At 41.7% G+C, this 25,282-nt stretch overlaps 1 protein-coding gene across 1 annotated transcript in view; it reads right to left on the reverse strand.

The window, feature by feature from the left end:
• Positions 1-25,282, reverse strand: part of cntln (centlein, centrosomal protein) — an 80,757-nt gene that overhangs the window by 41,206 nt on the left and 14,269 nt on the right. The window contains exons 9-12 of the mRNA XM_065964106.1: positions 19,027-19,167; positions 14,511-14,630; positions 11,536-11,657; positions 7,650-7,766 (exon numbers count right to left, since the gene is read on the reverse strand). Coding sequence (XP_065820178.1) covers positions 7,650-7,766; positions 11,536-11,657; positions 14,511-14,630; positions 19,027-19,167 — 500 coding nt within the window. The remainder of the gene's footprint in view (positions 1-7,649; positions 7,767-11,535; positions 11,658-14,510; positions 14,631-19,026; positions 19,168-25,282) is intronic.

Genomic DNA, 25,282 nt, shown 5'->3' on the forward strand with positions numbered 1-25,282 from the left:
ATTAACTTCTTCTCAGTATTCCCAATGGTAATTTGGTGAAGGGAAACCCAAACTATTACATTTGAACTACAGCCCGACCGATTAATCGGCCGGCCGATAATATAAATATTAGCATATCAAGTGACTATCGGTATCGGCTACTTTTATCACAGATATGTGCCGTTATTACTTGATTTATATTCACCAGTCAAAAACATGATATTTGAGTTTTATTGTATTACTCTAACAGTTCTCTTACAGCAGAGTTTGCTATAAGGATAACAACAACCATTATCACTCCTCAGAGTGTCAAGCGATGATGCACGTGCATGCGCAGTTACTTTCCAGTTGAGTGACCAGCTCTTCTTCATTCTATATTTTTTCCACAAGTGTTTGATGACTGCATTTGAGGGATCAACACAATAAATATGTATATCTATATCTATATTTATCTCTACTGAAAACAGATCAAAAAAAGATATCGGACAATTTATCGGTATCGTAATTTTCCTCTTCCTAATATCGTAATCAGTATCGGACCCGAAAAAAGCCATATCGGTCGGGCCCTGATTTGAACTAATGTTAAATAATGTTTTTATTTTAAATCTTGTTTCTGAATCTTATTATTTATTTATTTTAATCTGTTTTTTGCATTGTGCCCATGCCTATAGACTACACTTGGTCTGTTTGTATGGTTACCAGTTTTGCATTGAACTGTATGTTTCTCATGAACTCTCACCTCTCCCCAAAAGGGATAATAAAGAATAACATATCTAATTAATTTAATTTAAATCTTAGGCTATTTTCTTACATTTGCTTTGGTTTTGAAAATCAGATGATGGTAGTCAAATTGTTACAAGGCAAAAACATTTTTGTGGAGGAAACAATTTAACATTGTTAAACAAATATAACTTTCAATAAACACAACATTCAACTGTAAAGATAAAAGGTTGCGGCTCAAAAAGAAGGAATGGATATCATCATAGCAGATGCTGGGATGGCTGAGCATTCTCCATGATAGAAATGACAGTGGAGCAGCGATTTTGGTCAGAATTTGTTAACGACAGAGAGTTTTTTGTTTAATACCATTTAATACAAATGTACAGCCTTTGACTCTTACCAAGCGACACATTCCTTTTTTTTTATTATGATCTTATATCCCACTGCACTAAAAGGTTTTTTGAATGCTGTTTGCTCCAATCTTCCCTTAAAGTCTCACTCCTCACAATCTGAAAAACAGATGCTTAATATTTTAGTCCATTGAGGTCTTGACGATGGAAATATCTTGGAGAATTCAAGCATGTGTTAAGGTATCACTGTAAGGCTCTGTTAGCATTGGGCTAAATCCCAACCTCAAGGAGATGTGCTTTAGATCTGCATCACATTACAGCTGCCTTCGCCTGAAAAAAAAAGACCTTTTCTCTGAATTAGACTACCTTGAGTTACTTGCATTTTATTGGAAAAGAAACCATGTTTTTCTCGTACATCTAAGCAATCTCAGTGGAGAAAAGGTTTTCTACAGCCATACCTACTATAGAGAATTTTTAAGTATCTTTTTTTTTTTTTTTTAAATCTGGATGATAAATCAAATCAAGCTAGCTGGACAATTTTCAATTCCCTCTCAACTTGCCGCCTCACCTGAGGTAGAATAACACTCAGAAGGCATAAAAGCAAACCAAGTTTCTTGGCGGAAAGCAAACTAAAGGCAACAGACAGGTGTTATGTTTGGTAATGATGTGGTCTGCAGTGGAAGTCGGTGTCTCACGTCGCTCTTTTGGCCCCATTTTTGAAAACATTTTCTCTCTCGTGCAGTGCTACAACTTCAGCCCTGAGCAATCCACTCCATGTCATTTGATCTCTTCTCTACTGTGTTGCACCTAGAACAGCTTAGAGCGTAAGCTGCCAGACTCCATCCACAAGGGTGTACAACACAACATCATCTGCGGCCATTGTGATTTCACAAGCCAGCTTCCACTTGGTTTCTTTCCTCGACACATAAAAATACACAGGAAGCGTGGAGAATAGGGTGAGAAAGCAAAAAAACACCTCTGGCATATTTATCACTGGGGAGAGAATCTTGTTTTTGGGGGTGTGAGATGGTATTCCCTTATGGTTAAACTCAGGCTAGAGGGCTGTTCATTCATAGTGGGAGTTTGGGTGGATGAGCCACCGCTGTCAGCAGAGATGGTGACTGGTGGAGTTTACATGGCTCAGTGCTGTATTTTAGCTGCAGGCAATGCAGCAACGGCAGCAACGGTGAGTCTTTAAGATTTAGGTTTCTCCAGCCACAGGCCAATGATATGAGAAGTAAATGGGGATTCATATTAAAACCACTAATGGAAACAACCTAGGATGTCCACAATATTCCCTGCTTTGGAGGCTTGATGCCGCTAGGTATCCTAATATAAAAATATAACGCCATTTCTATTACACATGAGAGAGAAACAAACATTTTTTCAGGTAATGACTTCTTCTGCAGTCGATTACATTTGAATTTAAGAGGAAAAAGAAAAAGACAAACTACATTCTCTAGTGTTTGTATACATAGATATGGTTCTTTGATAGAACTCTTTTCGTTATGCACTAATTTTATGTTGTTATGAGACTTCTGAGACTTCTTGATTGTACAGTGAAGCTTGCATCATAACTAAGTGCAGACCAAGAACATTTTTTTTACAAAATAATTAATTTTCCAAATAATTAATGAAGGAAAAACCCTAGTTGTCTGATTTAAAAAAACATGCATAAAACATGATGTTTGTGTGTGTGAGAGCAAATATGTCCCTCCTCCAACTAAGTCCTGGTCCGGGGGGCAAAAGACTCTCATTACTTCTAATACCTTTTGGCAAATCAAGATGAAACAAACAGAAATAGAGGAATATGGGGAACATCAGGGTAAACTTTATTAAACTTAATTAGAGTCAACGTCGCTTACTTTGGAGGATCACGTCCATAATGGTCACTCTCTGTAGAGGAGCTTTCACTGCCGCTGTAGTGCAAATGATCTCAAAGGCTTTTTCCCCAGTAATCGCTGCCTAATTTATGCTTTGATGTCGTCTGAGTATAGCATCTCAAGTCTGAGGGTGCACGGCGTGTGTTTATTCTGTTTATGAGGCCTAAATAATCCCTGCCTCTTTTTACCAACAGACCTTTAACAACAATTAACAAGCACGGACATAGAGTGCTGCAGACACATGCATAATGAGACAGATAGAATTATCCCGCTGAAAATGTTCAGGCCCAACCTGCTCATGGTAGGTTTCCAGCCGTCTAAAACAACCAGACGGAAATCTCAAACAAAAATCAAGCTTTGTGTCAATTGCAGTTAAAGCACTCCATTATTTGAAAGACACATTCTAAGACATTTAGGTGTTGAGGGGTCATTATGAAATTATTACGAAATGAAAAGGCTGCTGTTGTTGTAGGATTGTGTACGGAATACATAACGAAAGCAACCATGCAGTTACATTATTAAGAAAAGCTCAGATCATTAGATGGCTGGCATCAATTCAAGAATTTAGAGAGTTTTAACTTGGTTAAACAATTTTCAATAGATGGATTAATTGTAACTTGTGAGTTTTCAATGTTGTTGTTTTTTGTATTGAGGGAAATATGTGTGGAAGGTAAACTTGTTCTGCAAGCTGATTGTTCTTTAGATGTCATCTTACCATTTTTTTAATATATCAAAGCTGTGAACTGCAAACACTGACCCAATGTGCTCTTCTGTGTCTGCAAAAAAGCTGCATGACATTCTCAGTTCTTCACTAAATGCGTTACCACAGCCAAGTGGTGGCGCATACAGTAAACCTTACTATTTAAAATGCCATATGTTTTCTGGAGTGATTAACTCTGCTGCATGGTCTAGTCCTTTAATGGATGGTTCTGGGTTTGAAAGACCCCAGGTCACTACCTGATTCAATAAATACTGCCAACTTAGACGTTTATTGGCGGGATGGAGGAATGATAACCTGATTTTTTCTTTAGGCCCCTTAACTTTAATCAAGAAATGCTTCATCATGCACTGATATTTTAGACAATAGTGTGCTTCTTCTTTTTTCAGGAAACATTTGGGGAGGGTAATAGACAATTCAACATGAGCTGTGTTGAAATGAAGGAAAACAAGGTCCAAGAAGACATTTTGTTTGTTTGATTATGCAGACGAAACTGACTTGTTCAAAGTCCTCACACTAACCCCAATGATTACCTTTGAGATGATTTCTAACAATTGTGTGGCAGGTCTTATGGCCCAACATCAGTGATCAACCTGGTAGACACTCTTGTACTTTTAAAGGAGCATATTTCTGCTTCCATTTTCCAAACTCAGAGAGAGATCCTTTCCAGAAACAAAATATACTGAAAACTTAAAAGCCTCTTAAGATTAATGCCTGGGGTTTAATGAAGACGCATTGATGATCTTAGGAATGAGTCCTGCGTCTCTGACAGATTAACATCTGTCATGGTAAACCCACTGTCCATAAGTCACAGGGATGCATCTGTCCACAATAGTTTATTGTCAACCACAAATTTGTGTTAAAACAAGATTTTGCTTTCATCTGATATTGTACTGCTGCCAGCTCTTGTCAAAAACCTGACAGGTGTTTTCAGGAGGACATTCAGTAAATGTGTTATTTCAAGCTGAAATCACAACATAACGCTTTTAAATTAAATTAACACATTAGCTTGTTTTCTGTTGTAATGTCTGTTGTTGTTATTTTATAACTTTATTTGAGAGACAGGACAGTGGAGAGAGTCGGAAATCAATATGAGTGAGTGGGGAATCATGCTGGAAAGGAGCCACAGGTCTGATACGAAGCCTGGGCAACCCGCCTTGAGGATACAGCCTCTTTACATGGGCGCATAAACTACAAGGCTACCGCCACCCATACTGGATTTAATTTTGAACAGTGCTGTGAGGGCACATTTATATTTTTCAAGAATGATAATTAATTTTATAATTTTCCTGTTTATGCAAATTATTTAAAAAAAATTCTGAGTTTGTTTCTCAAGGAACAAAAGTTGTATTGGGGACCCATTCGATTTCAATGGGACTCACTCAAATTACCACCTGTAGGTGCCGAGGACTCACAGGTGGCAACCTATCAACATCACTGATGAGGTTTTCAAAAATGACTCTAATGGTAGTAACCTTCCTTTGTCCACACACTTTTTTGATCCTACAGCTCATCTTTTCAGATGTACAAACCAAATATAACAAATATCCTAACAATGTTCGCAGATACACTGACCCACCAAAACAAGTTACAGGAATAGTGTGTTGCCAAGAAGGCACTTCAGTAATGTGACACATAATATGATCATCTTTAGTTTCTGCTGTAGGTTATTTGATCTAATCACAGAAGTTATCAAAGAAATAACAATTAGCTGCTGTCTCCATTGTTAATAAATCAGCTAAAAGTGCAGCAAACAGACCAGTTTCACCTTCATGCTCGTCCTGTTATTGAAGCTCAAACATTAGAGGGGGGCCCTCATAACCTTCTCTTAACACTGTGGGGACCCACTGTGCAGGAGTTATCCCAGCAATATCCATTCTGGGAAATTGTCCTTTGGGCCTCAAGACAGTGTTTTACAAGAGCTGTTTTTGGACGAGGTGATAGGGAGCATCTGTGCACAATAACATGACAATGAGGAAGATGGAATGAGAGACAAATGAAGAGTTTAAACAGAAGCCCTCCTCCAAAGCCCACCACTAGGTGTTTAGAGCCTGATAAGGGGTCTTTATTTGGCCCTAAATTCTTCTGCTGCCAGGAGTTAATGAGCCATTAGTGTATCATCGCTAACACTTATCTCGCACAACCTTCACAAATACAATCATTATAATACGGTCAAAGGAACAACAGGCTGCAACTGCTCGCCCTTAGAGTCTCCTGGCAGCCAGGCTTTCACAAACTCTTGATGGTGTTGCATTATGATGCACACACTTTCGCCTTCTCTGTTACCGCTCAAAAGAGATTTGCATTTAAGGCAAGTAAAGCTGCTGGGTTAAGCTGACTTCATACACAAAACAAAACCAGCATTACGTTAACTTCTACTTCTTCCTGTAACAGAAATGGAAGAAGATGAGTACTGTGAGAGAAATGGGAAGCATGCTTTCAAACAGGACCAGTAGTTTAACACACTTATCTGTGCATGTGTACAGATGCATAACCTGGAACAGAGACTTTTTTCTAAAGCACAAGTTTAAGTTAACTTTGCACCAGCCGCCCGGGTGAAGAGGGGCCCTGGGGGCGGGAATGGAGGAGATGAGGTGGAGCTGGTCAGGGGCACATGAAGGGGATCAAGACTAACCCTGGAGGACGTGAAAGCTACACAGGTAGGAAGGAGGCCGGCCGATCTCCGTCCCTTGTGGTTCCCTCGCAGGTCAGTCCCAAGGACCCTACGTGTTTGCTCTAGCCTGCCTGACCCCCGACCGTCCAACGCTCCACTTTGCTCAGCTGTAGTCGTGGCCAGGCAGGCAGGCGGATGGACATCCCTTAACAGGCAGCATTGGCGGCACCAGGGCTGCTAGCCTGTAATTAGCTCGGACAGCTCAGGCTTGGAGAGAGGCAGCCAGGCTATATCATAATGAGCTCAGCTGGGATTAGGAGGACAGGGCAGGAGGGTGAGCAGAGGGGAAAATGGTAGAGAGGGTGGGAGGGGGGGCAAGTACCCGAATTCTGGCCTCAGCCTGATGCAGCATCACAGAGGGCCGCAGGGAGGCAACTGGAAAGACAGGCAGGAAGAGGGGAAGGAGAAGGTACAGAAGCAGATGATAGAGGAGGGAAGAGGTTAGGAGAGGTGAACACTGGGGGAGATGGAGGAAAAAGAAGTCTGTGGCTTTAGGCCAAGCTTTGTGTAGCATCATAAAGGGTCAGTGGTAGTGGTAAGGTTACAGGGGGTTCTTCAGATCAAACAAGACAATGGTTATACTAAGGCCTGAGACAGACTAAGAGACAAAGACAACTTAAAGAAAGAGCAGGAAGCAGAGTGGGAGAAGTAACAGTGAAGGACATTTAATGAAAGATAGCTCTTGCAGAAAATTCTAATAACTCTCACACATTCACTCATGAAAATTTCAAAAAAAAAAATTCAGGACAGCCTGCTTTCAAATCTTCCTGAGTTACTCTTTCACATGCCCTTCACAATAGGAGATTTTCCCTGTCGAAAACAGGAGGTAACATTGACAATTTGGCTGTTTGTGATCAGCTCACCTCGAAAGATTCAGAAGTTTTGTAGATATGTGAAAAGGCTATAGGTCAAGACTTCCACACCGCATAAACCTAAAGTACATGAAGTGTCTTACTGACACTCACTTCATCACAGTAGCAAAAGGACAACAGTTTGGTGTTGATATTTAATCACATGTAATAACTTCTCAAAGACACAGCCAGAGATTGAGATAATGTTATTTTACTTCCTGCACTTTTATGTGCAAATCTTTGGGCAGCCAATTTTGCAAATGAGCACAGACTCTAATGATCCTACTTTGGCCCCTGCTGGTTGGTAATGATGTGGAGGGTTAGGTGAATGCTGTGAAGCTGGGAAGGGCACTCAATATTTTGCAACACCCACAAACAAGAGGGGACAGTGGGAGAGCGTTTCGGTTTGTGTGTTCAGGGGTTAGAGAGGGGAGGTTCAAACGAAAATGTACATGTACACTGCAGGTGACTTACTTTTCAATGTTGAGTTTCCTGGTGAGGTTTTTCAAGTAAGCTAGCTCATTCCACACTGAATCGCTGTTCTCTTGTCTTAGCTGCCATGGTTCTGCACGCTGCATCCTTCCACCTGGCCTGAACATACACAACAAATACAAAGACATAAGTAGAAATGTAGAGGCAAGCAAAGGCATACATAAAAAAATAACAGAAGATTTATGGCACACATACACACACACATGGAAAGTAAACATGCTAACAAGGGGAAATGGTTGCTACTGTACATTATTGTGCTGCCTCTGGCCAACACACATGGGGTAACAAGGCCCCTTAGTCTCATTCTGTTTTTGTTATTCAGCCATCTTTAGCAGTATTCAAATGAGCAGCCTTGACTTTGACATTTCAGTGGTGAATCCTGTACACACGTATGCATGTTTGTTGGAGCCCAGGGCGCTGCCCATGTGGCAGGGCGCTGGACCATTCCCTGTGTGCAATGCAAATGTAAATAATGGCAAAAACACACTCGCAAACGAGGTCATTCAAATGACTACACCTCACTTATGAATACTTAATGACAATTTGTGCTCAGTAGCAGCCCCTTCCATTGAACTTCCCCTTTTTACGAACACACACACAGAGACACACGCACACACCGTTCCTGCTGCCCCCAACTGCATCCCTGCACACCCAACTCATCAATCAGTCTTGGCCCAACACATTCAATTCCAATTAGCCTTTCATTTGAAAACTAAAACGGCATTTACAGAGAGGTTGCAAATTCAGCAGATGAGGAGAGTATTGTCACACACAGACACACATACCACAGTTTCCCACATCCAGACAATCAATGAGGCAGAGGTGTGGAAATGGATGGTGAGGGTCACCGCGATTGCAGCGGGTCTCTTTTTCCTGCAGTCATTATTGGCCATGTAGACACAGCCACGCTACGCTAATACTAGTTAAACCCTGGTGCCTGGGAGTTGAGGCTACCGAGGAACGGCAAATGTTTTCATTTAATACTGCTAATGCCCCCGTGTGCAATTTAGAGCACTTGAACTTCTTAGTTGCGTGTGTGTGTGTGTGTGTGTGTTTATATTCATGTGCTTTCTGTTGGCTTGGGTTAGTTTCCCAGAGTGCAAAGCTACTTAACATATAATCTCACTGTATGGTCACAGAGACTGATACACTTTTTCTCATTCTATTTCACTGAACACAGTGAATTTAGCATAAACTATCTTAAATCTGCCCGGAGCAGTAATATAACCTAATATTTTACCCACAGCTCTGTTTTAATTTTCTCTGTGTGATTTTTAGGTATGTAGTGTATCAATTCCACTTTTATGAAAGGTGCATGAAGCTTTATTAAGTCACGGTAAAGCTTTATACATTTTAATTTGTTTACAGTGGGCCTAAAAGCTGTTGAACATTGGAGCCATGAGAGAGCTATCTTATTCAGGCCTCAGTACTTCCTCCCTGATGGTATCCTAGTTTCCATTATTAAGCAGGAGGAAATAGAGAGAACTTTTCCATGCTGCTGCGGCTAATTGCTCTGATTCAGGGGGAATCTGTTTATGGGCGCAACTTTGATCAGAGTACGGATGCTTTAATAACCTTTAATTTTATTTGCTCACCCCCATCATCCCCAGTCTGATTAAAAAACTTTTTTCCCTTCACTAATATAAATAAGAAGTTGGCTTTTTTCCCCCTCTCCTTTATGCCATTTTGGGAAAATATGGTAGTAATGGTGAATGGCAGGGTGGTTTCCATGGGACTGGCCACTTATGCACTACCGGCATGCCAATGAGCCTGTGCTCTGTGTATAACTGGTAGTTTCTAGCCTGGTTATTTAACGCATGGGTGACGTCACTTAGCAGTAAACCGTACAGCAACCAACTGTCCTACTCTGTGCTGTGTTCTGCTGTTAAGGGATAAAGACTCAAATGAGGGAAACACAAATCAAGGAAGGTATCGGAAATAATGCCAGTTTCTATCACCAATGTACCTTATTTGGCTCATAATGCATATCTCTATATATACTGTGTATATAAATTGAAGTGTTTTTAAATACAGAAATGTTAAGAGCAGGTAAGGAGAGAGACACGTCACAGACTCATCTTTTGGTCCTGCACAAAAAAAGGGGAATAAAAAAGGGACCCCCCGCATCTTTCCAAAAAGGCAACAACACAGCATGGAAGCTACAGAGAAATCCCTAACAAGCTCCAAATGCAATGAGACTCGACGCCGATCCCTACTGACTTGTTAGGGCCCTGATTTCCCAGCACTAATGGGAGTATTTAAGTCATTTTCTATTGTCTCTCATTCAGGCTGGCATTACCCCAGTGGGTTTAAGAGCTATTTAAGGATGGGGCTTAATGCCAAATGAATGCCAGGATCATAACTTTGAGTGACTGGCTGATGCCATGGAGGGCTCTGACTGAAAAGGGCAAAGCTGCCTATTGCATCAATTTGATGTGAAATCAGTCATGAAATTCAGATACTCTGACATTGGTGCGACAAACTTGATATGAATTTGTAGTTCGCCTTAGCTCTCTACACTTTATAATAGCCCTGTTTATCTTATTATAATTTGTTTCTAATAAAACCAAGCTCTTCATCTTTCAGTCTGACAAAAGTACATTATTTCACCAGACAGAACCTTCCTATGATAACCTGCTAAAATGTATAACAGCAGCTTGACTGGTGTTGACTCTGAGAGTCTTCTCCCCCTACATCTCTCTGTCTTTGTTCCCACTGTCTCAGACACATGCTGTTGAGCCGCGCTGAGCTGACATGAGCCGAGTCGAGCCTAGCGCTGAACACGCTCTCTCACTCACTCCACTTTCACACGGGCTCACATTGCAATTCTGTTTTCTTTAATTAACCCAGAGAGAAAACAGCTGAGGGGGTCAACACTTTGCTCCTGCGTCGCCACCAAACATATGGGCCTTTAGTTACACTTCACAAAGGATTCAATGACGCTGTTGGAGGAGAAGAAACAGACAAAAAAAACGTAGGAATAGACTCTGGGAGACAATTGAGAGAACAAGACTTCTATATTGATGACATTTTCCAGCACATTTTCTGCTTTGTGTAAAAAATCTTGTGGTTTCTGGTGAAGATAACAGGTCGAAGCAGGAAATGGCCCTCAACCTCCTCCTTCTGCTCCTCTCTCCACATCCTTCCACAGGCCTTTTCTAACACCTTGCACCCCCCAGGACCAGACACCTCCAGCCTCTGGCTCTCACATCCTAATGAATGCTGAGGGAGAGCAGACGCAGAAGCGCACACACTTGGCACAAAACGGCCCAAATTGACTGGGCTTAAAACCTCTGAGCTTTTACGAGGCAGAGGAAAAAATTTCTCCTGCTCTCTCAAATCCAGCACTCAGGTCTTGTCAGACAACATGTGGAGAGCAATGAAGCCCTAGGACTATTTTTGAGAGGTGTCAGGGGGTTGTAGCATTACACAGGGGGTTTTTAACATAAGGAAGGCAGAGCTGTGTAATTTAAAATGTCTCTCATTGACTACTGCTGGCTAAAACAGGATGTTATCCAAGTTCAAGGTTGCAAATGATAATTATTTCATATTCAACTAATCTATAAGTATATAAATCCAAGAAAGTTGTGAAAAATGCTAATAACAATTACTTTGAGCCGAAAGCTACATGAATTGGCAAAAGCAGTACCGTACAGCTTTACTTTTAAGATGCTGGACACAGCAAATGTTTAAAATGTATTGCTTGAAAAATCCCCACAAAGATTTAGCATGACTGTGAATTAAAATTCAGAGATCTTCTTTGATCTAAAAAAAAACAAGTCCTGTGTATTGTGAGTGGTTACACAGTTTTTCATGACATATTTTGTGTGACTGAGGTGTTCCACTTAACATTCTAGTGAATACTCACAGGACGGCCGATTTCTCCATCTCTTTCAGTTGGTCTCTGACTGTCTTGTAGTTGCTCTGAATCAGACAAAGCCGTTCACGACGTTTATCATGTGCCCTCCTCAACTCGTCATTCTCCTGCATCTGGGTTGCACAGGGACATGATTTATCCCATTAAAAAGTTGTACATGTCAAATGAAACATACATTTAATGAAAAAGGAGTTAAGATTCATGTACAACAGCACAGCAGTGGTCCAGGAAGGAAGCTGAAGCAAACCTCTCACCGTCTACATATTTAAAGAAGTCCACAGCTGAAACACCTCTTCTTGACAGTAACCAGCAGGCTCAGGTTCTTTGCTTTTCTTCACATTTCTCCTTGACAAGTGCTCCCACTCTCACTGAGCAACTGAGACATCATTAAAAGACGACATTTACATGACGAGTCAGCTGGGCCACAGCTAACTAACACACACGCGCGTACACACACTCACACACAGCTAAGACCTAACCCACTCAACTGATGTCCAGCACAAACAGTGTTTGGGGCGTTAGTAGCGTTGACTTTGTTGCTGACACTGTTGTTGACAGCCATTAAAACACAAGCAAGATTGTGCTTGAGCTTTAAAGAAGGAGTAAGGGAAGACAACATATAGATTTTTCTTGTCAGGGGCAACCCTCCTCCCCGTCTCACTGACCTTAACAGCGAGGGTGATGGAGAAAACACTTTCAACAGGCAGGACAAACAGAGGTGGAAAAGAGAGCGGAGGGGGGAAGGAGGGGGGAAAGGCAGCTGATGAAAATAGAGAAAAGAAAAAGAGAGAGAACAGAGAAATTAGGAAGAGAAGAAAGAGAGCAAAGCAAAAGAGAAAAGTGAAAAGAAGAGTGCAGGACAGGTTTCTGCTTGAGTGGCCAAGGCTGGGGAGAGTTGTCGAGCGCTTTCTGAAGGGAAGGAGCTTGTTTACTGCTGATATGACACGGCTGCCCTGCAGAGAGGGAAATGCGAGCCCTCAGCCCTGTTATTATTAACAAGGACAAAGAGAACAGAGAAAGCACACAAACATGCTCCGGACACATTGCGGGTGCGGGTGCGTACACACACACACACACACACACACACACACACACATACACGCACACACACACGCACACACACTCGCACACACACTCGCACACACACTCGCACTGCCAATGTGACAAGTATGGATTTTCCCTAGTGCAGATTATTCACATAGGACATCAGCAAGACATCCTTGGCCCCTTCAAGCTGCCCCAAACCCCTCAAAAGCAAAGCTCTAATGAAAGGGGGCCAGACTAGGGCAGTGTTAACTGGTGGAACTAGGAGCTCAGGGAGGACACAGAAGTCTTGAGGCTGACTGATGGAGGAGAAGGGGGGGGGCAGGATATAGCAAGTGGCAGGGCATTAGCCACATCATGGCTTCCCAGGCTCCTTATAGAGCTTCCCCTGGGCAGCCCGGCTCTGGTCATCAGGCTACAGACCCTTGCCCACCGATCAATACACCCCCTTACCCAGCTAGCATACACATCTGTGGACGTTCTCAAGCTGAAAAATAATTACAGAGCAACAGCTACTGTTTACTTGAAAGTGTGCAGAAGAAAAAAAGGGGTCATTATTATGAGTATTGTTTGTTTGTCTGCTGCTGTTAGCTGCTAAGGTCAACATGTCAATGGTACAGTCTGGCGTACCCAATTTGAAAGCTTTTCTATTGGAAAGAATTGAAGAGGATCAACTAGAGAATAACAGGCTGGACAAGTGAAGTACCACTACATGACGCTGGAGGTGAGATGCCTGCTGTAGATGATGGTGGGCATGATGCTCAATGCAAGCTCAAGGCAAAGGACATAAACACTAAATCATGCTCTCATTAATATGGTCACAGATTTGAGTTGCTAATCACCGTTTTCCTGTGCATACCTTTGCTAAATGCCCCTCAATTGGCAGACACGTAAATGGCACCATTACCAAAGACAGTCATGCGTGTCATCTGCATCTACGTTGAGCATTGCGGTCCAATGAGGTGTCTTCCAGTGATGTAATTCAGACACTTCAGATCTGACAAGAAAATGATGCCTAATGTGTTCCTGGATTGTGCTCAAAGGGAGATGACCTCTGCATAATCACTCACTCACTGGTCAGGCGGACAGATGGAAAGGATAAAGAAAGGCAATGGGGAGAAAAGCTTTAGGCGAAAGTCCAGACAACGGAAGTGGAAAATATACGTTGCTGACATTAAATAAAAGAGAGAATGAAATGTATTGAAACCTGGAAAGAAACATTGGGGAGAGGTGAAAATTAAGTTTATTTAGCTTGGAGTGATTTTGAAAAATTGCAAAGAAAAAAAAAAAAGAATGAAGAATTGTGGGAGAAAGACGTCAGAGGGCATGTGAAGGTTAAAAGACCAATAAAGCCGATTCGTTTCAGTGGAGAAAAACGTGCTGCATCCACTTTCACCAGCAAAGCTCCTCTCCTGCTGTTTCACTGCCTACGCATGCTCTGCACTCACTCGCGTACGTTTATGTACGTGTTGTGTGTGTGTGTGTGAAAGACATTGTCAGAGAAGGTCATGGAGGAGGCAGTGGCAGCACAAGCGCAATTGAACCCTTTGCAGATGGTGACTGTTACAGAGCTTCCAACAACCCAGCGGCTGATAGCAGCAATCATATGTGTGAGATAGTGGCCCGAGCAACAAGCGGCTCCATTAGAGCCCGTCTTTGGCCCCACACACTATCAGCTGAACACCACTATACCAGTCTATGTGCCCTATTGAGCTAAGAAGGCTTCAAAGTGTTTCAAAGACACAGGAAGAATGATGAAAAAACGTTGAGCTAGAATACACACAATAAAGCGGGTTACAGAAAATCAAGGACAAACAGTTAGGCCATAATGAACATTTGGACATAGTTATCTAGGTAAGAGAAAACAGGAGGATATTATTCTATACAGACTCTATACAGACTACAGTATGTTAACTATTTACCTTTAATTGCAGCAGCTCCTCAAGGTCTTGAATCCTCTGTTCTGCCCCCCCTTTCCTCCTACAGCCCAACTCCACACTGCTGGCAGGGGACAGAGACCTGGACCGCTGCACAGGTTCACCCTGGGATAGGTAAGCAAAGAAAGCACTGGGGTGAGTCCTAAGAACACACTTCACTTGAACACAAAGGCACAGAGTCATGCAACAATTAACAAAATAGAAACACTGCATGAATGCCAATTTGTGTTCACTCCATTCTCCTCCTCTCACCTTGAGTAAAACACACACATTGTCTTCCTCGGTGTACACATATGCACACACAAACTGGCGGGCTATCATAGGAATAAAGCAAGCTGGAGCAGCGGTCTGCAGAAGCTGTAGGGAGGAGGTTCAGGTTTATGTGTGTGTATGTGGATGTGTGCGTGTTTGGAAGCGGGAGTTGCAAGCTGAGAGCGGCAAAGGTTTCTCCCTGCGACTGGCTAATGAGTATGTTCATTTCCATTTACATTGTTTCTTTGACAATAATGATGTCCCATTAGGGGAGACTAAAGGGGCTATAGATTCCAGAATGTGCTGGGCTTCATTACAAGAGGTGGGCAGGGAGGCCGCTCTAATTGCTCTACCAGGGGCCTCCAGGTTACACTTGATAGGACAACTGGAAGAGCTGCCGATTAGGAGGGGGTTGCAGTTTGCTAGCCAGCCTCTTCTGTGGAAATAAATAAAGAAGTTGAGAAGTGCTGGGGCCGCACTGTAGAAAAGCAGTGGGAACAATATGCTAGTGGAATATGAATATGAGAGGATATGTGGCCCCCTGTGGTGCCAGGCAGGGCTGACCAGATGGCAGGCTAAAATATGCAATGCGACTAAACGTACTACAGTCTTTGGGCTGGAGTGGATGAGTTGCACAGGAGGTGTGGGGAGGTTTATGATAGCCACGAAAGATGAGTTATAATGGCTGTTCCAAGCTTTTAAAGTAATAAACGAAAGACCTCACCTTGTGATTTGATTCACACCTTGTGGAAACAGTAGATGGTTTGAATATGATACAAGTATCTACACAAGTCCCCGTTAACTGCTAGCAAAGCCAGAGTAACCTGTACATGTCTTTACATTACAGCCAAACCAACTGTGGAGTGTGAAGATTCATTGCATTAAGTCTAAAGAAAGAAAAGATCGAATTGACAGAAGGATAGTTTAGACGTGGTTGAAGATGATCATGCCTTAGAACTATGTAAACTGCATGCATGCGTTACATCCTCTATGTCTAATTTTCTGTGGTTATCTCAAATAGGACACTCAAGTTGAATCATGTCTTGTAGAAAGAAACTATGACAGTTACAATGAAGGCTGAAAATGTTATTAAAGAAGGAAAATACTTTAAATGCAGCCCCATAAGTAAGTCAGTTGTATTGAACTTGTTATATAAGTAGAATAGGCAAGTTTGTAAAATCATTTTACAGTCACAAAAAGATTGCTAGTGTTTGGGAATGTGCCTTTGAGCTACGGTTGCCTTCAGTGACCTGGTGTGCCTGTTTTTGCAATCATGCCTGTGTGGGTGCCAAGCATGTGTTCTAACTCAGCCTTAATGACTCTATGCAACTAATTAGCAGATTGATCTGCATATTCCTGATGAGTGGCAGGCCAACTGGCTTAGCCTGTGTGTGCATGGGGAAACCAGAGAGGCCAAAGGGGGAATCTGATTCATCTAAAAGGCCAAAACTCAAAAGTAAAGATGACCAACTCTAAAGTCTTACTTTTTAAGGATGCAATCTTCTTGGTTATTAGGTAAAAGCATTAATGAGGAATATTCATTTATCAAATAGTGTTATATTCCATCACGTGTTTCCTTCTGTATGTGAAAACCAGTGGACATAAACTGCTGTGTGCTTTGTGTGAAGGAGTACAGAGGAAGATGACATGGTGACACAGACAAATGACTGAGATTTGCTGCAGATGTTCACTCTGTTCCAGATGAATGCCTGTCTGCTGCAGGTCCAGAAGACGCATGAATGCCTTCTGTTTGTGTAGGAAGCGCTTTTTTGTGACGTTGTTAATGTACTGAAAGATAAAAAGCAGAAACGGGGAGGCAGAGAAAGATGTGACCGCTATCTACCTCAGCTCGGCAGCTGGTTGGCGGCCATGACCTGACCTATGCCTCACACCCTGTAATAGCTCTGTAAACATGAGAGAGTGATGCAGATGGAAGGGGGGAGGGGGGTATACAGTAGCAGGGAAATGAGGAAAAGGCCTGTTTCCAAACACTCTGCATGTAGCTAAGAGTTACACTCTTATTTACTGAGGGGTCAGTGTCACTGGCGGAAAAGCAAAGAAGAAACAGTTCATCTACTGCCTCCCTCCTCCCTTCACCTCTCCTCCACCCTCTCTCCATCTCCCAGAGAGAGGGGTCACTGTCATCAATGGGCTTCTTTATGATTGCAGCAGCGTATCATGTGTGTGTCTCAAAGCTGAACTTGTTCAGGTTCTCAGCTGAAAAGGAATGTTGTACACAAGCACACTAGCACAGGGCAAGACACAGACAGACAGCCAGAAATAAATCCAAATGTAAACAAATGGATGCACACATAAGTGATTGTACACCATCACACAAAAAAATCTATGAAAGGAGCACAAAATTCAAAAGAATGAGATTTCTTCCCAAACAGACTAACGTGAGGACAGGAAACCTGAAAACTGGAAGTTGCAGGTTGACAGCATGGTGTGGTGCTCTTTTAAGAAATCCGCCTCACACAGAAAAAGCCGGCGTAAAACTTGTTGTAAATGTTTGGTTATCAGGGTAACACTACTTCTCTGAGAGCTGACAGTTATCGCACTGTATGAAATGCCCCTAAACTGTGTCCAAAAACTGTATTTAATTTACTGATAACAAATGAGCAAATTCATTTTTTTCAAATCATATCAAAGTAATATTTTCAAGAATCAAATCCCAAAATATCATTACAGCAACATGCTAGCCATGTAACACTGTGCAATGCTTGTCACTTTAACTGATTATTTCACTTTAGGGACATATTTAAAGAGCTGCAAATTGTGGCTCTGGGGATCGCAGTGAGTTGCACACAACGTCTCATTTCATCAGCTTTTGACCTTGTAGATTGGTATTGGTATTTGGTGTTCAGATACGAAGCAGCCAACAGCAACAGTGACTTAAAAAAGGGGAACATTGTTAACTGTAAGGATTTACATGACCCTTTAGGGGTATTTTACAAAGCTAAAGTGTGTAACCTTATGTTTAACCCATCTTTTGATTTAGGTGGAGAATCAATTGTTGGCTAAAGAGTTGTTCATGCCACTGTGCAACATTGCTGGTGTCCTTTTTTTGCGACTGAGTTAAGTTATTTCCATAATACTGATACAGTATGTTTGGACTGTCATGAAAAAAAACAGAGGGAGTTGGAAATGAAACTCCACAGTGAAATTACTTTTTAAAGTATTAAAAGGTTATCAGTGGACGACCATAGTTTATTTTTCATTAGAAATTGTATTCTGTACATTTGAATGCGGAGTTTAATCAAACATATTGATTCCAACAATTATTTTAACAAATACATGTTTTAGTTTGGATTCTATTGAAAGGGGGACAACATGCACACTGTAATGAACACCCCAATTAATTCAAATATTTATGTATATAACTATCATAATGATTCATATTATCATTCAGCGATAGCATGTATCTAAAATGTAACAGCTATAGTCTAGCTCTTATATAAAGTGTTGTCTTTCGGATGAAAATTGGCACATTTCTTTGTAATTAATAGCTAGTTCATTAACTAGATGTGCAGTGTGGCAGTGCATTTCGGATAGATTTTATGTGTGTGTGTGTGTGTCTTTGAGCATACAAAAAGGAGTCCCCCAGTACATCTACTAATGTCAATACTGCTTATTATTTTTGTACAAAATAATAACATTACATATATAAAGCGCCTGAACAGAAGCCCTTTCACAAAGGCTATAATGAGGATAGCAACATAAATCAAACAATGTGTCTCCAGGCCAGCTTAATAGTGAGTGAGGCCATCTAGAAACATGTCCTGGCAAACTTATGAGAGGAATACTGAGAAGATCAAAAGATTCTTTCTTGTTCATAATGTACTGCTGAAGCGGTAAATTAGCCAGTGCCTGAGTCCAAGGCATGCGTGAAACCAGCAGCACACGTCGGCCTGGTCACAGTAGGAGGGGCATCTGTGTTTGTGTGTGGGTGTCTGTGTGTGTGTGTGTGTCTGTGTCTGTGTGTGTGTGTGTGTGTGTGTGTGTGTGTGTGTGTGTGTGTGTGTGTGTGTGTGTGTGTGTGTGTGTGTGGGGGGGAGAGTTCAGGACAAAGGTTGGCAGAAGCAAGGTCTGATAAATCACATGATTCTCTACAGACCATTTCCTTCATATCCTTTCTCTATGGCTTTGATCTAATCTAAGCTAAGCGGTGATGGATAAGTGTGGGCATGTAAGCTGCTCACCCACGTGCTGCCTTTGACATAATTGGCAGGAGTGTGTGCTAACCTACCTGCTGTCTTCTGACAGAACCGGTGGATCTGCGTTGAAGGGTCTTATCCTCTGGCCTGGGATCGGAGGCTCGAGTGGAGCCCCACTCAGAATCAGGGCTACACCTCTGAGCTGCACCATCAACCTGCTCTGAAACCACTGCCTGTAAGAGGAGAGAGACAGTGGATATGTTTTTGAAGATGTGTTGATTCAACAGAAAGATGCTTTATAATGAAGCTACAGGAAAGTATTTAAGTATCCCTAATGAAGGACGAGTCTTGAGAAGTTTAATTGTAATCTGGTGTATGTTGCATAATGACTTTGTCTTGATCAAACTAACTATAAACAAAGAGTTGTATGTTATCTGTTCAGGAAAAGTCAAAAAGCAAGAAATAAATACATCTTTACATTGTTTTTACTTTTTCTGATTATTATTACATGTACAAACATCAGTATATATGTGGAAAACTGATTGAAAGATCGAAATACCATTTTGCTGCAATGTTAATTACTTGTAACCTGAAGCACATGGTGTTGTGTTCTCACTCAAAGCCACATTTAGATCACAAGCACACTCAAGTCTTCACAAATTAGAAGCCAAGTTATTTATATTTCCACTTTGATTGAATTATCTGCCAAATAAAATCAGGAAAGTGGAGAATATCAGAACATGAGAAAGTTTAAAGCAGTTGAACAGGCTAACCCTTTGACATAAAACCTGTGGCAGTGGGATAGCTTTTTACCACCTCTAGTATTTTGCTATCAAGGTCCCTCTACTAATTCAGCCATCCAAAGATATATTGCCTGGCAATTCAAACGAGCTGGCGGACTGTCAAACGACTGAGTTCTACAATGTTAAATGTAAGAAATAGATTTCAACTAATGTCAGTAATGCAAGCTAAGCTAGTTCTGATGCAGCTGTTGAGGATGCTCGGTGACAGGGGTGGCACTTGGAAACAAAATGGTAAGAGCGGGGTAAGCTGGTAACGCAATTGGGGAATCCTCTGTCGACCCGACTGTCTCACTTCAGCTGGCATGAGCGGGCTATGAAGGCTGGATCTTTCGCAGGATTGGTCCTAAGAAAGACGCTCCCCCCCCGAAATGAGACACAGCTACTGTCTCTTAGCCTGTGTCTGTAAGCATCTGCTAATCTCTGCACACAGCAGGGACTACAAAAATAAACTGAGGGGGAACACGATGTAGCAGAAGGCCAACCAAGAGGGGAGGAGGTTGTTGGGCAAACACACCCATCAATACATACACTACTGTACCACATGAACGCCCTTTTATTGCAACCATGCAAGTATTGATTTATAAAGTCCAGGTCACTTAAATGTGACAGTTTAACATTTGCTGCAACTGCTAGCTATGAACCACCTTTGAAGATCTCAACTCTTTTGTGTGTGTCACAGGGGATGTATGCACTCATCAAATAAGTCTTGGTAATGCTCCTTTATATTGAAGTCAACACACAAACAAACTTACATGCCTTTTCACTCCACCACCCTATATTCTCACCTTTCTTTTCCTAAACCCCTTTATGAAAGGTGTGAAACACTCGATAAACAGCATCACCTGCTGCCATCAACAACACATCTTCTCAACACATCAAATCACAGCCTTTAGTCAAACAGAGGCCTTCACAACTGTGTTTTCAAGGAGGCCAGGTAGTGAAGAAAAGCACACAGGATGTCATCACCTTTTCTCCAACTAGTCCTGATTGCATTATCAGAAACCTGGCATCTGGGCGTGACCTTGTTAACTGCCAGGGTAATCAACTTTAACCAAAGGGGAGGAGAGGGGATGATAAATTATTAGTGAGGAAGATTTTGTTCATGTTTTATTAAATTGGCCTGTCAAAGGGGGTTGGTCAAATTATCTGGGGCCTCGTTTATTGGAGGCCGGCCATATTGGCGCATCTGTTACAATTATTTATAATTTTTAGGCAGTCAGGAGGATGGACTGGGTTTTTCGGCATCATCCACATAAAGCAATTTAGAAACTAACTGATGTGGGAGTGTCTGACTTTTTCCTCTCTCGAAAAATCCCCTTCCTGACTTTTATCCAGGAAAAACAGAAAAACAGGCAAACTGTTAGAGGGTGAAAACAAAGTTGTTACAGGGGACAAAGATAAACATATTACAAGCAGCTTCTTAAAAGCAATGGACAAGGACAGAGCATAGGGCTGAAAGAGAAGAAGAGAGCGTGCAGGTGCAGTGAGAAAAAAAAAAAAAAAAGAGCAAGAGATTTGGGAGGAGGCTCAGGGAGGGAGTGAGGCAGGGTGGGGGGAAAAAAAAGAGAAAAGCCGGTCTTGGTAATTACTGAACACGATTAGGTTCTTGGGGGAACTTGTCTGGCACTCACAGCCCTCGCTGGTGAGGATGCGGCAGGCAGGACCATATGGAGGGAGGCTTGTGATTGTGCTCCCTGAAGCTCGTGACCCGTCTGCTGCCGAGCCCTTGAGCTGAATGTGAAATGAGACTTGCCAGGCCTAATGTTCTACACATGCACCATTTATGCCACAAAACAAATCTGATCACTGTTAATTATGTAGCAGCTATAATCAGGAGGGGCCCTGCCACACACACACACACACACACACACACACACACACATTACAGAACTGCATCAATACACAAACCACATTCACGCACACATATGTGGAGCAGGATCATTTCAGAAAGTGATTGGAAAGGCTTAAGAAGTGAGGGCTAGAAGGGGCATGCCCCCCACCAGGCCAGGTGCACTTTGTATTCAAGGTGGTGATTCTTCCAAGAATGTGTGTGCATATATGTATGAGTGTGTGTGTGTTAACTGGTAGGCAGTGAAGAGGGACTTTATGGAAGGACAGCGCACAGTAAGTAGGATGTAGGATGTGTGTGTGTGTACACAGCCCTGAGTCCTCCCACACAGCCTGTTTGACCCGAGTGTATGTGCTCAAACGAGTGAGCGCACGTATCTGCAGCGGCACATGGCTGTGCTTCGTTAATGAGGAGGGTTGTGCTACACAGAGGTTCTCATCTAATGAGAGCAGTTGAGCTGGTAAAACACACCACTGGAGTCCATGTCATTAGTGTGTCTCTGGCCCTGGACATGGCCCGACTCCAAACACACGCTCAAGCACAAACGCGTTGTTGACAACACTGTTTACCGAATAACAAATGCAGCATATGCAAGATAAGCGGCTGACAAAAATAGCATTAGAAGTCATAAAATATTTATCTGCATTATTATGGAGCACTATTTGAATGCATAACCTTTACACAGGGTGTTCATATTGAAAGGATGACTGATATAACAGGAGAGAAGAGGCGTATGTAAATACAAACAGCAGGTTGTACTTTTAACATACTCTAAGGGGGGTCCTGACAGTTAGGCTGAAGAAATGGCCTTCCACATGGGGGAAAAATGAAAAGCAAAACAAGGCCTATGTGAAAAGCAAATTTACTATGTCTGACATTTACAAGCTTTCAAGTACATTCTCCCAAACATAACTATAGAGGCTGAAAGTACCCGCTATTCTCATGCTGTTACAAGTTGCACTGAAAGATCATAAAAGTTGAGTTAAATACAGTACGTAAAAATACACAAAAGAACCCTAAGGCTGACATTGTACTGTTTTTTTAGCTCTATTTAAGAAAATAATAATTTCAGTGTTTCTTTGTGGCATTATTATTCCATCCTCTTCACTTGATGGTTGCCATTAATGAGGATGATCAAAAGGAAAGCCTCACCTAAGAAAAACGTGACCCGGCAAAGCAGTGGGTGTACTGCTGCACGTACGTGTGTATCTACCATTTTAATTATACATCTAAAAGTGTTTAGATTGGCTAACATAAATAACAAGCCAGAAGCAGATGCTGAAAACCATCTCAACAAGCTGAGGGATATGCACCATGTGGGCTTCCTTCCATTTAATAAAAAAAAAGGGGGGGGGGGGGGGGAAAGGGCCTGGACACCTGGGGAAATGTTGCTTCTGTGCTTTAGGTTCAGTCTATAAAAGCCAATATCAGGGACTTTAACATGTTTACAACATTTTGTGTTATGTATGCCAAAGCTGCTTAAAAATGTGAGTGTAACACCTCCGCAGGTACACACTACCTCCTTTAAGACTGGGTAAAATGTGTGGTTTTTAAGTGGTGATATCTAAGAGAACAGGTGTATTTAACATTTTTAAACAGACAAGATTTTGACTTGTAATAACCAAAAAAAAAAACAATGGTATTTCTAACAACATTGCTGTCTATGACTTTCATTTGTTGAAGGGTGCAGCTGTATCAGTGAGCAAGAATAGTCATCCCCATAACCCTGGACTGGTGAAAAGAATAAAAGCCTCATTATTTTTAGTATTACACTTTTGCTTTTCCAACACGTATGTGTCTTGTTAACATTAAAGTTTGACTACGCTAAAACTACAAAGAGACTGGAGCGTCTTTCTCTTGTATTCATCTGAAACTTTTCTGGACTGAAATGAAAATGCCTAATTTTCCCTTTCCAATGCTGATGAGAGAATAACCAGTGCTCTGAATGACTGCCCACACAATTACCAACTAACCACTCATTTACCGTGGTGAAGGTTCCAGAAAGCCTGAGGTCTGCAATGGATCCTAATGTTGGTCTTTAATCACCGCACAGCTCTGACGATAGCCAAACAGTAAAGTACTATAAATACAACGATGCAGTTAGGGAGATTGTTGTACATGATTAAGTGCTCACAGTAGTTCGTTTTTTTGTCCACTAATGAGGGCTCTTCCCTGCTGCTAGATTGTGATGGTGAGTGACCACCCAAACCTCCACAACCTGACTAGTTCAAAACGGATCTCACAGTGCATGGAGGTCACCTGATGACCAGACAGGCCCTACAGCTAGAGGATTAAGGCATGAGGTCATTTGCAGTCCTGCATTAAGGAGATATGTTCCTGTTTTTAGTACACACGCACAAAAACACAAATACAATTAGTGCTGGAATAAGATGTTTGGTTCAATAACCTTGGGCCTATGATGAACAAGTTAGAGACAGTTGTTATGACTCAACTTTCAAAAACAGGAATGAAAATTTGATCATGCGTCAAAAAGTTGAGAAAATTCAGTGTCCTATAAAAGCGGTCTGTGCATCAATGCCAGAGCAGGCTGCAACTCTGTTAAATAAAAGAGATTATCCCTATTATCTATACATGTACATATTTATTTGATTGAGGATTTATAAAATAAAATAATCATGTTTATTCATAGATTGATTTTTATCTCATGTCTTTCTAAAAAACTAAGAATTTCTTTAAACATGGTGATTAAATTGTATCATGAACCTGATATCGTAATATGTAATGTATCATGAGTTGCATGTATCGTTATATCCCTAGTCAAGGTAATTTTTTCATGTTCTTCCTGAAATTATTTCAACTGAATGATAAATTGTATAAATAAGTACAAAATAAATTCATAATAAGAATGATTGTAAGTTGGGAAGTAGGAACAGGAATATTCCTTATTCCTGGGGCTGCACTTGCTTTTATCAGCAACAGATATTTTTTCCATTTTGAAAAAGATCTATTGCTGACCCTGCAGGTTTATTAATATGGGAGGTTACAATATCCAAAAAACATAGAATGGCTAATATTGACTGACAGCACGCTAGATCTGTTTTGTAACTCTAGCCATTGTTCACCTTAAAGCCTTTGCAAAGTCTTGTTAAGCTTCCCGTACAGAGTTAACTTGACATAAGCCAGGAGAGAACAGACAATCAATCTTTGTGCACAGTGTGGAAGTATAACACACAATGGGTGTTATTCCTCTCACCCACCCTCCTTCGTTTTTTCCCTGATCCCCCCCCCCAAAAAAAAAACCGCTGCAGGAGGGGTGTTCAAAGCCGTCGCTCTGGTCCATATTCAAATGAGCGCTGCGTCTCCCCTCTGTGCTCCCGTTGCGATCAGCACTTTGATCACCTCCAACAGCAACTTCCACCAAAACATTTAAAATTAAAATCAAATCTGCCTTAACAACCTGAGCATTAGAATTTAACAGGTGTTCGAGAGGAAGTTGTTACAGAATTTGCAATTATGTGCTCGGATACACACACCTTTAGTCAGACACATGCATACGCACAACCTGTCAGTGAGATTACAGAGTGGGAAACAGAAAGCCCTCCTGACTGAGTGTTATACCTTGGGATACCTGATCTGTTCACTTTGATGTCAGTGGGTAAGAAAGTTAAAGAAACAAATCAGCCAGACAGCAGCTACATGTGTTCAGTAAACAAAAGTTTATATCCGTTCTTAGCA

The sequence above is a fragment of the Labrus bergylta genome, chromosome 1, assembly GCF_963930695.1.
Source record: "Labrus bergylta chromosome 1, fLabBer1.1, whole genome shotgun sequence".
Taxonomy (NCBI): domain Eukaryota; kingdom Metazoa; phylum Chordata; class Actinopteri; order Labriformes; family Labridae; genus Labrus; species Labrus bergylta.